General features: G+C 40.5%; 1 protein-coding gene across 1 annotated transcript in view; it reads right to left on the bottom strand.

Moving 5' to 3' along the window:
• LOC136104803 (scavenger receptor cysteine-rich domain-containing protein DMBT1) overlaps positions 1-15,221 on the bottom strand; it is a 79,207-nt gene that overhangs the window by 37,473 nt on the left and 26,513 nt on the right. The window contains exons 16-24 of the mRNA XM_071812296.1: positions 14,358-14,392; positions 14,045-14,049; positions 13,840-13,990; positions 13,320-13,531; positions 12,907-13,079; positions 11,988-12,376; positions 10,712-10,983; positions 9,282-9,388; positions 3,883-4,102 (exon numbers count right to left, since the gene is read on the bottom strand). Coding sequence (XP_071668397.1) covers positions 3,883-4,102; positions 9,282-9,388; positions 10,712-10,983; positions 11,988-12,376; positions 12,907-13,079; positions 13,320-13,531; positions 13,840-13,990; positions 14,045-14,049; positions 14,358-14,392 — 1,564 coding nt within the window. The remainder of the gene's footprint in view (positions 1-3,882; positions 4,103-9,281; positions 9,389-10,711; positions 10,984-11,987; positions 12,377-12,906; positions 13,080-13,319; positions 13,532-13,839; positions 13,991-14,044; positions 14,050-14,357; positions 14,393-15,221) is intronic.

Genomic DNA, 15,221 nt, shown 5'->3' with positions numbered 1-15,221 from the left:
CTGGTTCATCTTCCTTTACAACTCTTCACTCATTATCACTTAATGAGGTATTAAACCATCACACCTGACAGCTCTCATATCTACTGTTTGTAAAGAATGCCATTGAAATAGATTTGAAGGAATCAATTAGAGCTGACTGCCTTTCTCCTGTGTGTATATTTCTTATACAAATACTTACTTGTATTTCTTCTGCCCTGAAAAAAAAATTACTAATGTGTGTGAACTCAAAACATTATAAACTTTTCTCTGTGCTATAGTAACTTATTTGTTATTTCTTTAAATATACTTACTGCACTTTTGAGAACATTTCCTATGTAACAAATCCCAGATTTTGCTGGACTCGTCACATTCCCAAGTCTGGTAATGGCCACGTCAAGTGTCCTGCCATAGTGAGGGTGTTTGCAGTGCCCTACAGAAACAATCCCAGGACGTCTCACCCAGGGGGGCTCTGGTGATGGATCATCATGCTGAAACCTGGATCCCCACACAAATGAACTCATCTGCTCTGTCAGTGCTGACCCAAGGAGACAAGGGAAATACTTCTCTTGGGTCATGAAACACCATCGGTAAGGAGCTGCCTAGCTTTTTAAAAAATAGTGTCTTACGAAGCCTGACAAAAAATGATTTAGTTAAATATAGTAAGGGCGAGGCAAAACATTGATTATGGAAGAAATTACTTGCATTGTGTCATCACTAAAAGCAGAGAAGAAGGACAAAGTTCAGAGGAACTTTTGAAGCCATCAAGATGTACACATAAATGAAGGTTCCTTATTTTTTCTACTTTGAAAAAAACCCTGAGAATGAACATGGGAGTAAAACAACACATTGTCAAAGAGCAGCAAGGTGGAAAAGGCGCAACAGGAAAAGTGAACAAGCAGAGGCGCTGAAGGCCACCTTTGTTCTGCTTTTCCCAGCCCCAAGCCGCGCTGTCTCAGGGGCACCAGAAGTTCCCGGATAACAGTAGTCCTTGCCCTGGTGTACACACATATATCTGCATGCCTGAGATTAGCAGGACTCTGGATGATATGTCTGTGTGATAAAGGATGATGAAAAGGTGTTGTACAGCTTTGCGGTATGATTAGCATTTGGAAATGCAGTATTCTGTGGAGGTTTGGAGACCCTGGGTATGTATTTGGTTGCTTGGTCCTGTTAAGGCCCATGACATTTTATATTCACTGCTGCCATTACCTATGTCATCTATTTGAAGCTGTGTAGTGCCCTAATATTTGTTGCTTAGCTGCCCAGACATATTCTTAATTGCAATTAAGATGTGTATTCTTTCAATGTATCCTTTTTCCCTGTTTTTGTTCTGCCAGCCATTCCACCAAATTAAACCCTGGTAAGTTTTGAAATTAAAGGTATTTTTGCACACTGAAGAATGTATAGAGAAAAGAGGAAAGTCCATGTGAAGTAAATCACGTCCCTGATGATATAACTTTCAAACAGGTTCCCTGCATTTATGGTGAATTTATTGGTAAAGCAAAGTGGAAACTTTACATGTGAAGCCATATTCTGTGGACAAAACTGAATAGCGAGTGCTTGTTCCAAATTCCCAGTCCCAGAGGAGAATTGCCTTGGGATAAGGTTGTCACCACCCAGCCTCTGGAAGCCCCAGTCCGCCCTTGTGAATCCTGCGATGGCAAATCCTTGCAGGAATGAAGGCTGTGCCAATGTAAATTGGGTATCGGTGATCTTGGCTCTGCAGGCAGTAGGACAGGCCGTTTCATCCTGTTACCAGCTAAATTTTGTGTCAACACAGGTTGCTTGTCTTGGCGTGGGCTGCATTCTTGCAGTTTTCCTGGGTTTCATGTTCACATGGACAATAATAAATCAATAATAAATTTGCCTCTAGCAAGTCCCTTCCATCTCAGCAGGTACCATGGGTCACACAGCACACAAAAGTGGGATTGGATTTCTGGTGCACAGGGTGTGCCAGGGAGTTAGATGTGATTAATACTGCCTTTAAATTTGTTTTAAGTAGATTTTGATAGTAAAAGCAATGCAATAAGAAACGGGGACAGAAGCACACAGTCTAATCAAATGCTAACCCTGCCAAAGTCAGATTCCTTCAAGAATAAGATCCATTTATGAAAGCTGCAGTTCTATTTAAGCTTTATCTTCTGAGATAATCCTTCTCTCAGGATTTTGATTCAAAGACATTTCTACTTAAAAATAATCAATACATTATTGATTAAAAAATGCACTAAGACAACACAAAACAAAGCAAACAAAACAAAACAAACCCCAACCCAATCAACTTCCAAATTAGAGTCATCAAAGCTCACATCACGCAAGAGGAGTGAGGAGTACCCCGAGTCAATGTTTCCACTGATTGTAATTAATTAACTCCTTCTGGCACTCTTTCTCTTGAGTACCACTCAATTAAGGAAAGAAACAATATGGAAATTCACAAATGCTTCTCCAGAGAAAACACTGGGTGTTGTGCCTGCATAAAATTCAAGGACTTCTGATGCAATATTAGAGCCCTAGTAGAAGACTTCAGCAGGGCCCTTGCATGGTTCCTGCTGTCCATCAGCCCCTGTGGCACTTCCGAGAGAGCAAAAAGAATGGGAAACTTTGATTTTCCTCAGGAAATTAATGCAACAATACTGAATCTCTAGTCATAAAACATTTCTACTTGATCAATCTGCTTGTAATCCAGCTTATTTTTGGTTTATTTGAATACATGATTTTTTCCAAGCGTGAGGAGAGAATCAAAGCACAAAACTGATAGATCTCCAACACAACGTGTATAAAGGGAGATTACTGCAGGAAGAACTTATTGTTAGATGGATTATATAAATGCATTATTTTCTAAAGAGTGTTTTGACATGAACAAACAGCACTGTTAGCCAAGGTGAAAGGCATGGAGTGATGGGAGGATAACACAAACACTGCTTCTCTGAGGAGCTGTTATCTCCAAGAAAGGAGGCTGTTTGGGATGTAACGTGGACCTCTCTGCAATGGAGGACACCTGACTTCCCTTTTCTCATTCCAGATTGTGGAATCCTGTGTCAATCAGGTTAAAAAAGTTTGTCTCACAGTTTTCTTACTTGGTACATCAATCCTAGTGGACTCTCTAGAGCAAAGAGGGTAGAGATGGCTTGTATTCTCCTACTTGAGCTAAAGGTCAAGAACATTAGTCACAATATACTCAAGCTTGTGAATCTAATCTACTACTAATCTAATCTAATCTACTAATCTAATTAGTAGAAGAAATCACTGAGACTTTGAGTTTGTGATAGATAAAATTGATTGTAAAGAGGCTTTCCTCATCATTCATCATGGAGAAATCCTGTTCTCATAGAGACTGGGAATCTGTACTGTGAACCCATGACGTCTACTGGTTTGAGCGGGCTTTGATGCAGGTTACAAACTTTGCCAATGTTTATTTTAGAGGAAAACACAAGGGAGAGGGGGATTGCTTTGAATAGTGTAAGAGACAGTACCTGACCCCTGCAGACATCCTCCACAATGCATCCTATCCGGTCAGCACGAAACCCGTGTACACTGCATTCCCTATAATCCTGATAGAGCAGGTTTTGAAATTTATAAGCATGTAGAATTAAAGGGTGTGTGCTCTGCAGTTAGACCAGCCTTATTTTGTTTGAATTTAGCGACTTCATACAACGGAGGTATTTTTGAATTTTAAAAACATTCTCTTGCCTTTTTTTTTTTTTTTTTGGCAAGACTTTGTTTATACTATCTCGATCTTTTGGTTACTTTAATTACTGTTTAAAGCTTTTCTCTTCTATGGAGCAGTGGTTAAACCCTCCCCTTGGCATATCCAGTGGCAACCACTGGCCCGAGAGGAACCAGCTGTGTGCAGCCATGGAGAAAATTAGTGTTGTCAAGCAAAAACTGATGGCAGACATTTTTTACCTCTCAGTTTCTCCACTGTCCTGAAGCTGAAGTGGTTGTGTTCCTGTGTCCCCTCACAGACCAGAAGCTCCAGCCCATGTGGTGGTGGCCCTGGCTGGGGTACATCGGGGTGGGCTGAGAGGGCTGCAGGAGTTTGCAGCACCTCCTCCCCTGGTGCATTTGTGCTGTCCAGGAACCCAAACAGAGCGAGTTCCAACAAGAAAAGCCCAATCTTGGGAACCTTTTGAGGCAGAGGTACCATGAGCAGCTGAGGTTTCAGCCCCATGTTCCTGTGGCTCACACAGCCAGGCCCTGGGCACCAGAGCAACTCTAAGTATCACCAAAGCAATGGACTGCCTAGGAAACAAAACACATTTTTTTCAAAATGCAATGTCAGAAGCCCCTCAAGACTGTACAAATTCTAGTCTCAATTTCCAACAGTTAATTTTCAGCTTGTTCCATAAGCATCATCCCAGCTGTCGTACCTCGCAGCCTTCAGAAAGCATCTCGTGATGCCTGGATTAATCCTTGCAATGTTGGCAGAGAGAAGTCCGCTTGTCTTCCTCAACAATACATTCCTTAGAGAAACCCAGTGAACTTTTCTGAAACAAAGAAGGCTTGTTTTGCACTGGCAAGGCTCAGATTGAGTGTTTACTCTACATGCACAGTGTGCAGCTTTCTAAGGCGCTCTGCCCAAGCTGCCCAGGAGCTCAAGAAGAAACTGAAGCAACAGGTTTTGGCTACTGTCCTGTAACTGGGGATTCACAGTTATCTTTCTGAGCCTGCAACAATGTCAGGATCCAGTATTTTGGAAAGAAGGCATGGATTTTCTGTATTAATATGAAGTCACGCTCCTTGCCACTTCTTTGCATGGGAGAAGAGACTTCACATCAGCATAACTCGGCTCAAAGCTCAGCTCAAATCCAGGCTTAGCAATGGAAGACATTTGAAACTAATACCAAACACCTCAACATCCCCAGCTGAACCTGTGTATAAGCCTTTTATAACCAAATAACTTCGGCAAATGAGAAGCCCTCAAGTCAGGGTCCACTTGTTCTAGCAGCTGGTCAGGCACAGAAGCAAATTCAGTCTTTGCATTGAGTGCCTAATTTTATTCAGTGCTTAAATCAAAAAGCAATTAGGGGTGAGGGAGATAAAGCAAGGAGTAACAAGATTTCGACATGCACTGGGAAGTTAACTATGTGGTAGGAGCAGGGATGAGAGAGGAGGAGAAAGAAGGAAGAAAGGACAAAATCATATGGAAAAAACAAAAGAGACTTAAACCCCATCCTAGTAGATGGATTTCAGCCTCTAAGACTCCAATGCAACACTCATCTGATTGCAACTGTTCAAAACTCCAAATTTATCTATTTTGTTTAGACACAGAAAACTTCCTTAGACTCAATACGTTTGTGTGGATATGTCTGAGGACAAAATACAGCTCACAGTCTTCATACAGAAAGAGAAAAGAAGAAAGAAGCCGTCTCTCTGAAACTACAGTTTCTGAAAACCGAACAAAAATACACAAACAGAAGACAACCTTCTTCAAACTGGGCATGTTCTTCAGAACAGCAGCAGCACAATTAATTTCTACATTACAACCTGTGACTAATCCACTTATTTCAGAAAGAAAAAGGAAAATCTGCTTGGATGGGTACGAGGTGATTCAGGGCAAAAGAGCTGATCCAAGTGTTATTCTAGGAAATGAAAACAAATGTCACTTTCAGTAACCCAGTTGGGTCACTCACATGTTTCCTCAGCTAGGCAAGACTTATTCAAATATGCTTTTTGTGTCATAGTTCATGAGCCTGAGATAGAAAATCTCCTAAAATACATGAGCTGCTGTGAGAATTTTAGTGTCCCCTTAGCTTTTTCCCAGCTGGATGGTAACTGCCAAAACAAATAATAATAATAACATTTGAAAACCCCATTAAAACAAAGCTACCAAACTAGAGAAAAACATAAGGAGTTTAATAGAAAGTGTGCAAAAGGTTGGTTGTGCTTGGCTTCAGAGATACTGGACAGCAAAGGGTTGCAATGCTGCTGCTTCTTCTTTCTTCTTCTTCTCCTTCTTCTCCTTCTTCTTATTATTATCATCATCATCTTGTCACAAGTAAAGGGCAGTGTTGGGTCAGGCTCAATAAATGCCTTTGCTGTTTTCTCTGAGTTTATTAAGTGTGGTGGAAAATTCAGCAACCCAGCCGCAGTGGCTGGCTGCCTGATTGCCCATTCAAGGTAGATTCTAGTACAATCTTGTTACAAAAATTTGGTCTTGGCTGGTGAGTCTCAAGGAGTTATTAAAAAAAACAATCAGTCAAGTGAAAGTGATCTCTAGAGCATATTAATTAGTTATTTAATTGGAATTTGCTGCAAGCTTTCAGCCTCGGGTATTAAAGGACACCTAAGTCAGAACTGTGAGCAGTGGGTTGTGCTTAGTGGCTTAATTTGGCTTGATATCAATGAATATCTGTGAACTTCTATGGCAAGGCACGGGGAGAAAGTAATGAAAATTACACAAGAAAAATTGTGTTTCTTACTTGTATCCTGCCAACCCAAATTAGCTTTTTTTAGTCTCAAGCCACAAAACATGGGGATTTGCTATGCAAAACAGATCTACTTGCTAGCTATGGGATCCAGAAGCAAAACAACATTTATTTATACCCGATTATAAATATTTTTATAGCATGTTCCTGGGAAGGAGGACTAGAGAGTTGAATTATCTGCTTCATACTTCAAAATTAGAACAGCAAGATAAACAGGACACCAAAGCACAGGAAATTCAGCATATAAACAAGCAAACAGAACTTTGTTTCTGAGCTTTGCTTTAACTCCACTGCTGGGCCAACAGGTTTTATGACAATGCTGGGAATGGCACACTGGAAGGAACCCAATATTCTATTCAATATTTTATACAAAAAAGCTATATATGTATTTGAAACCAAATTGCTATGGATTCATTCTTTTTCCATGAAAAAGCCCTCCTCAAATGTCACTTTAGGGGAGTTATTCAAGGATGTGCAGTTTTGCTGGAGTTATGAACACCTGTAGCTGCATGGTCTGTATACACATGGTATAATTCAATTATTATCCTCTCTCAACATAGCTCTCACTACACAGGTGGACACTGTAACGGATTTTAACATAATGTTGCAAACAAGATGCTTAGTTGGTGCTGAGGTTGTTGGTTGAGTACATACTACTGAGTGGACAAAAAGAGTACATACTACACGGTTGAGTAGTGACGGACACACCAAGTGATGGGTGGTGTGTCTGGTCTAAGGGTGGAGGAGGTGACAACAATTGCAACCTCCAGAAAGCTCATTTAAAAAGAGCAAATGTCGTGTCCTCCGTGTTCTCCTGGTTCTCGACATCCTTGTGTTCGCACGCACCAACTAGTAATAGTTGGCATAACACTAACCCCCCCCCCCAAAAATGAACAAAATAACAAAACAAAGGGGAAAAACCCCTCCAATTTTAGTTTACATTTTGGCTTTAATTCTCTGTATTTTCAACCAGGACATAAAAGGCAAAACCCACCAGATCTTGCTTTTCGTGTTTTCATGCACCAATGGTAAATGTTTATGTGGTATTTGGCTGTTGGCATTGCCAGCATATTTCAGTCTGATTTATAAATGTGCACAATACAGTCTGAAAGGCTGGGTAAGTCCTGAGGCACCAAACTCCTCACAACAACAAAGCATACACCCATGGGGAAAAAGAAAAAGAAATATATATATATATATATGTTGTCATCGGCAACCAAAAGTACTAAAAATTGAACAAAACTCCTCCTTTCGGAAATGACACATAAAATGTCTATCAACATTTAAATGGCATTTAAATGAGGCTTGAAAATTCTCCTGACTGAGATTTATGTTTTTTCCAGGTTTAGGATGTATGTCAATGGGAAGGCATCCAACTGATTTGACAAGCCTTTAGATAAGATTGTGTGATTCAGCCTTAAATATTGCAAACAAAACACCTCTAACAGCACAGTATCTTTTGAATTTAGATTTATTTAATCTAGAAAAGTGAAAACTTAGTGCAAAAACCAACATCAACTAGGTAAAATGTGCCTAAAGAGAAAGGAGGGAAAACGACTCCCCATTGCCAGGAGGGACAGACCAAGAATGGAAGGACTTGATCAGCAACAGTGAAAACTAAGGATAGATATTGTGAAAGCCTTTTCAACAGTGATGCTAATTTCAATCGTGAGTCTTGTTAAGCATGAGAAGAGATTTGGCAAGTTAGGGACATGTCTCTTGGGAAGAGGTTGGGCTGAGGTGGTGGAGCTGAGGTGCAGATGGAAGCTCCAGCTGATATGACGCTCTGGGTGAGCAGCAGTGCCCGTGGCCGAGGAGGAGAAGGAGGCATCGGGGTGGTTGGCACAGAGGATGGAGGCAGAAGCAGATGGGACCTCACAGCTCTGTGGTGTTCATGGGGACAAGTGCCACAATGCGGCCATGTGGAGAAAGTAGGGCAAACCAAAAGAAAAGGCATTTCTGAATCAAGAGTCAGCAGTCTTCGCGGCAGATATGTTCTGTAAATTTGCACGTGCAGAAAGAAAAAGAATGAGCTTGTTCCTTTTGAAGCTCACATTATCTAGAAATTCCCCATGCAGTATTTCAGAAGCAGGGGCTCACTACATCACTTGGAAAAATTTTAATCCAGCAGACCATAATCTTCAACATTCTAAAACTTCAGTTTCTATTTTAATCACAGATACATTAATTTGAAAGACAAAATAGAATTGTTGCTTTGCAAACTTTCCTTCCTTTGATTTTAAATTACACTCTTGACATCACAGATTACTTCAGCTTGGAATTCTCCGCATTTTATAAATAAGCACAGATCCATTATTGTTCCAAGAAGAAATTTAGCATTAAAAACCAAAAACAAGTTATTAGAATATTGTATAGCCACAATTCCAGATGCCACAGTAAGATCAATTTCTACATTTCCTTTCCAGAAATGACCTACTGCTTCTCCCCAAACTAAATCTTCCTCCCTTTTAATAAACCTTGAAATATTTATTGATGCCTCATTCATATTTTCTCTCCAGCTCACAAAATTACAAGGCATTAGATAAATGGTCTCAGAAGGATGTGGGAAAAGAATTGAAGAGGAGAAAAATGATAAAATTATTGTACCAAACAACTCGTGAAATGAATGTTGAAATTATTTCTTAATCATTTAAGGGATGTTAGGATTACAAAGGTGTTCTAAGGCATTCTAACAGGAATGATTGTAGATAAAGATATTGCAACTTCTGGCAAATGGCACATAAATGACTGTCATCAGTGAAGCAGTTTGGTGGCTCATAAAACGTGACATTTACACTGTAGTCATTTAGTGGATGATGCCGACCTTTGATCTCACATTATCCCATGCAAAAGAGGTTTCTTCAGCGCAGGTCTCACAAGAAAACCAGCAAGAACAAAAACGACAACGGCCAGGACGGCGACAGCAGCAATGAGTGGCGCGAAGGGACTGTCAGCAGCAGCAGGAGGCACAGGAGGGTCCAACCCTGTGAGTGGAGGCAGAGGGGGTTTGATCTCAATATATTAAAGATCAGGTCACAAAGAGCTGCTGCATTAAAAGGGATAGTTCCTAGATGAGAGTCAGAAATAAGTTAACTTCTTACAATTTCGTTGCCTTGATCTATTTGATCAGGCTTTGCTTTAGCAGGGATGACAGCTTAACTAAGCAAACTTCATAAGCAGAAGGCAACAGAGGGAACTGGGTGTTTCTCAAGAAGGCTGGGAGTTTGCTCCCTGCTGGCCACCACGTTACACAATCAGGCTGGAGCTAATTAGATCAATGGAGCTGTAGCACTACAACGGGTTACACGCTACCACTCCCTTGGGACAGCCAAAGCAGTTATATTATTTATACAGGTGGGTGAAAACAGGAGGTTTGCAAGGTGTTGAAAGAAGAAGAGATTTGTAGACAATTGGGTCAACCAAATAATCCTTGCTTTTTATGGCAAAGTTAACAAAAGCAGATTTCAGAGGCAGATGTCAGAAATCATAGAATCGTAGAATAGTTTTGTTTGGAAAATACCTTTAAGATCTTAGAGTCCAATCCAGCCACTGCCAAGTCAACTTCTAAACCATGTCCCCAGGCACCACATCTCCATGTCTTTTAAACCCCCCCAGGGATGGTGACTCTACTACTGCCCTGGACAACCTGTTCCAATGCCTGATAACCCTTTCCAGGTGCTTTCAAAATGAAGCAGATAGCAAACTACTGTGTATAGATTCACTTGCTCTAAGTCAAACAGCACCTAGCACCAAATAAACCTTCACATTAATCCTCAGCAGAAATGTGAAAAAACTGGCAACAAACATTTCAGCATAGTAATTAAATTACTATGAAAACCACAGTCATAGATTTTACTGAGGGACAATCACTGGGAGGAGTACATGACATTGTCATATTGTAGAGTCATAGAATCATTTTGATTGGAAGAGACCCTCAAAATCATTGAGTCCAACCATAACCTAACTCTGGCACTAAACCATGTCCCTAAGAAGCTCATCTAAATGGCTTTTAGACCCCTCCAGGGATGGTGACTCCAGCACTGCCCTGGGCAGCCTGTTCCAATGCCCAACAGCCCTTGCTGGGAAGAAATTCTTCCTAATATCCAATCTGAATCTTCCCTGTTGTAACTTGAGACCATTTCCTCTTGCCCTATCAGTTGCTACTTGGGAGATATCACAGAACAGAATGCTAGGAGGGAGGTTATTTTATTGCAAAGTGAAATGATGAGGTAATGGTAACATGATTTTATAAATTGCATGCACGGCTGGTCTTACAGTAAATACGAGATAAATTTATTTCACTTTACCAGTATTCCTACTCTGAGCACCCCCATCTCGAAGCTGAACTGGGCCGGCAACCACATGCACCCTTTCCTCAGCAGAAATTGACTCTCTCTTGGACCTGCTAGTGCAGCCCTGGTAGCAGCGGGAGGAATAGTCCCCGAGCCTGCACACCACCAGCTCGCACTGCAGGTACACAGACGTGTGGCGCCTGATGAACTCAAAGGCATTAAATTTGAACCGAGCCAAGTGGTTGTCGGGGGACTGGTAGGTGGCATAGGAAGAATCTCTAACGCATCTACAAAGAAATGAAAAAGACAATTAGTCTTCATGGATTTACACATGGACATTCACACAAAAATAGAATAGATTAAAAGAAAATTATCATAGCCAGGACTAAGAACACGATGACATAAAAATGAAACTTTTATGGCATAGTATAGACTTTTAAAATATAGACTTATTTAAGTTCTATGAAGCAGCAGGAACATTGGCAACTCTTTTTTGGTTTGTTTGTTGTTTGGTTTTTTTTCCCCAAAAGGAAGAGACTATAAGTGGAGAAGAGGGGAGAACAGTCTCTTAGAATGTCCTGAGTTGGAAGGGACCCACAAGGATCATCAAGTCCAACTCCTCTCCCTGCACAGGACAACCTCACAGTTCACACCATGTGTCTGAGGACATTGTCCAGTCTCTCTTCTTGAACACTGTCAGGCTTGGGGCTGTGACACCTCCCTGGGAGCCTGTTCAGTGTCCAGCACCCCCTGGGTGAAGAACCTTTTCCTCATGTCCAACTGGCCCTCCCCTGGCACATCTTCCTACCATTCCCTTGGGTTCTGTCATTGGTCACTAAAGAGAAGAGCTCAGCCCTCCCCCTCCTGCTCCCCTTGTGAAGAAGCTGGAGCCACCATGAGGTTTCCCCTCTTACTCACATCTGTGCTATACAAGACATAAAAAAACTGAATCTAATGCTTGACCTGGTTTTACTAAAATATTTAATGCCTAAGATGTCAGATTCTTCTTACCAGTTTTCACTGTCTCATCTACCTCACTTCCACTACTTTGAGTTTTGCATGTAGGACAATGATTAAGTAAGTGAAATAAAATGTTAGTGAGGTCTAACTGGCATTTCTTATTTCCAGGCTCACATTGTAAAAAAAAAATATTAAAAAAACAATTAAAAAGACTGATTTTAGAAGTCTGTTGACAACAGGATCTAAACCAATTCAGATTTGCTCTATTATTTTAAATAAATTCAGAAAGCATATTACAGCTATGCTTCTAACAACTTCAGAAAGCTCTTACCCATGCCTGATTATATCATAGGTCAGAGTGTTAAAATCATGGGGATCAGGTGATGCCACACATGTGTCCACAAATATCGTCAGATTTTGGTCAGAGCTGTGAAGATAAGCTTGAAGGTACAAATTTTGGTTCAAATCAACGTAGTATGGAGAGTCATGCACTTGCCGCAAGAATGAGGAGGAATCGTAAATAGTGATGTTCATGTCATATCTTCCAAACTGATATTCATTCACGTCTATAGTATCCTCAGCAACATACATCATTTGCGTCCATGTGTCCTCTAGCATTTTGCAAATTATATGTAAATTAATATTCTTTTTCCTCTTGATTATGTGCCCAGAAGATGTAACCTTGATCGTGTTGGAATAGTTGATTGTATCATTGTTCTCCTGTTTAACATATAATTTAAAATGAGGCATTGCGTTTCTGTCACATTCCATGTTCTAAGCTTTGATAGAGTAATATGCAATTAAAAAATATAGACTCATCTTAAACTCTTTAAACCAAGAAGCTTGATGTTAGTCTTTCCTGCTCACACATTTTAAATAAACCTGCTGAAGTATCTAATTAAATAGAAATCAGTGGAAAAAACTCTTCGTTAAATCCAAGGAAGAACCAACTCATTGAACATCTGTAAAAACACCGATTGGGTAGAACAAAATCATCCCAAATCTCCACTGTGCTTACAGGACTATGTCTGCTTTAAATCATGGAAAGTTCATGTAACTTCCTCCCATACTTTCCTCCCTATAAGCTCATTTCTGTTAAGCATGGACATTCCCTAAGGCATAGAGACCTAAAGCACTAAAACCCCCCAGATCTCATTGGTTCACTTCTTAGCACTGTGGACCACAATGACCCTTTCATGACTCTTTTCAAATCAGATCTTGAAATTCCACGTGCACAACAGTGACCGTACCTCTCGTATCGTCCCACAGCCGTTGTAGGGAATGTTGAATATGACCTCACGCGGTGTGACTGTTGGTGTACAGCGATGGTCGTTCAGGGTGACCATCTGAGCTGAGTAGCCTTGGGACTGGAGATAGTCTCTGCCAACCACAGCACGCATATAGTCTGGCAAACACAGAAGGGCTGGCAGGAAAAGATGATACAATATATTAGTGACTTCAGGAACTTGTTAGTGATTAAAGGTTGTAACTGATCCACATTATGATTTATTCTTAATTTAGAAGGTTGGCAGTTCACACCCCAACCCATCAGATTTCACACACACCATTTCATTTCCATAACATCTTTAAATATACATATTTATTTTGCAAACAAAAACAATAGACAGCCTTGTCCATTGAGAAACACCGAATGGGAACTTACTGGTGGTGTGATCTGATGAAATGGAGGAGTAGTGAGCTTGAAACCCTCTGAAGGCGTATCTAGAATCACTGTGAAAGCAAATGGTCATCATGTTTGAAGAGGATGTGTACGTGGGAAAGGAACCAGAACAAAGTCTCCCAAGAAGCGGGGAAGAGTCTGGAGGCCCATCATAGATTTCAATGTAGTCATCCTGGCATCCGACGCTTTGCATCCTGGTGAACAAATGTCAGCACTTTGTCAAATGGGTTTCAGAAACTCTGATTTAACTGCCTAACATGTGACAGAATCAGGACTTAAAGTTTTCACGGCAGAAGTTTTATTCATTTTGTATGTAGCTTTAGCAGAAAACTGTGAGCAGAAAATACTACAGTACTCCAGATTTTGTTGTAGCACTCCAACTGCTGGATGTTATTGAAAATATCTTTAAAATTGGGAAGCTTGCTTATTTCAAAGAAGTTTTCAAACTTCTCGAGTACGTTTTGACTTCATTATTTCCCTAGGGAATCAATATTTTACTTACGCAATATCTCTAAATGTGAGCATAACACGGAAATTGTTCTCTACTTGTATTTCCCACACACAGTCAGCGTTGTTTGGATAACTTCTAGGGTAGAACGGGCTCTGTAGTATCCCGGAGGAATTTGAGATTGACCCACCACAAAAATAAGGTGCTGCAGAAAGAAATGGAAGAGAATTTACTTACAGTAACCTCCACAATATTGTACTTGAGCTGCACGTGTCTCATCCACAGCTCCTGAGAAGCGGGTCTCCCGCTGACTGCAGATGATATTCTGCATGACTCAAATCAAAACAAATATTTGGTTTTGCATTAGGTTTTCTTTCCTGTTGCATTCGGGATTCCCTGCCACATCCATGGTGTCAGGCCACCCTCTTCAGGCTGGGCTGGTGATATTGTGATGCTTTCTGCTCCAGTCTCTCCTTTCTGTAGTTCAGATCTGATTCTGGGAGGTGTCATGACAGTAAAAATGGAAGTCTTAAATAGATTTCATTTCTCCTATAAGCGTAGCTGCAAAAAACTTTTGTGTTCCTGGCAGCATGAATGACGTATGATTCTGATGTTAAACACATAGTTAATCCTAAAAGTTTCTTTATAGGAAGGAGAGCACAAGTTCTGAATTTAATTCCTGCAAGACACATAAAGGCAACAACCCCCATATTTTATATTCCAGAACACTCCTTCCTGCCTCAGGATTTTTGGGTTCTTAGGTATCCCAAGCTTGGAAGCATCAGCTGTATGCACACACAGCCCCTTTGGCAAACCCTCAGAAACTTCCATAATATTTTCTGCTGTGAATGATCAAGCCCTGAATCTAACATCTGCTTTCTAATGCAAAAATAGCAGGTTGAAGACCATAAGAGCTCTAAGCAAGCAGAAAAGCCAAAAAATACCCACTGCACACAGCTTCTCTGATAAATGACCTGTGTCTCTGGAAGCGAATGAAGAATGTTTCGATTGAACAGGTATAATTTTGAAAAAGAAGATATGTTTCTTAAGGAAATTCTAAAAGAAGACAAAGGAAGTTATACTATCAGGGAAGCAGATAAAGACAAAATGGAAAATAAAAAAAAAATCAGGAGAAAAAATGATTTATGAGTGCTATATAGAAGTCATGACAATAAGGAAACTGTACCACACACACACAAATAGTCAACCAAATAACACTGTGCATGTCCTGGCATGGTTTGATGTCACTATCCTTTAGATCTTCAGTTCTGAAGATCATACATACATCACTTTGCCAGTATTGATACATATGGCTAAAAGAGATTTAGACAACACTTTGTAAGCCTTGACCCAGTTGAAGAGCCCAGTGGGGAAATGGCATGTCCACAGCCAACAATTATAACTGCACAAGAAGAATAACAGAGGTGCAAGGGGTT

The sequence above is a fragment of the Patagioenas fasciata genome, chromosome 8 (assembly GCF_037038585.1).
Source record: "Patagioenas fasciata isolate bPatFas1 chromosome 8, bPatFas1.hap1, whole genome shotgun sequence".
NCBI lineage: Eukaryota > Metazoa > Chordata > Aves > Columbiformes > Columbidae > Patagioenas > Patagioenas fasciata.
Note: the sequence above shows the minus strand (reverse complement) of the source record. Positions and strands in the feature narration are given on the sequence as shown.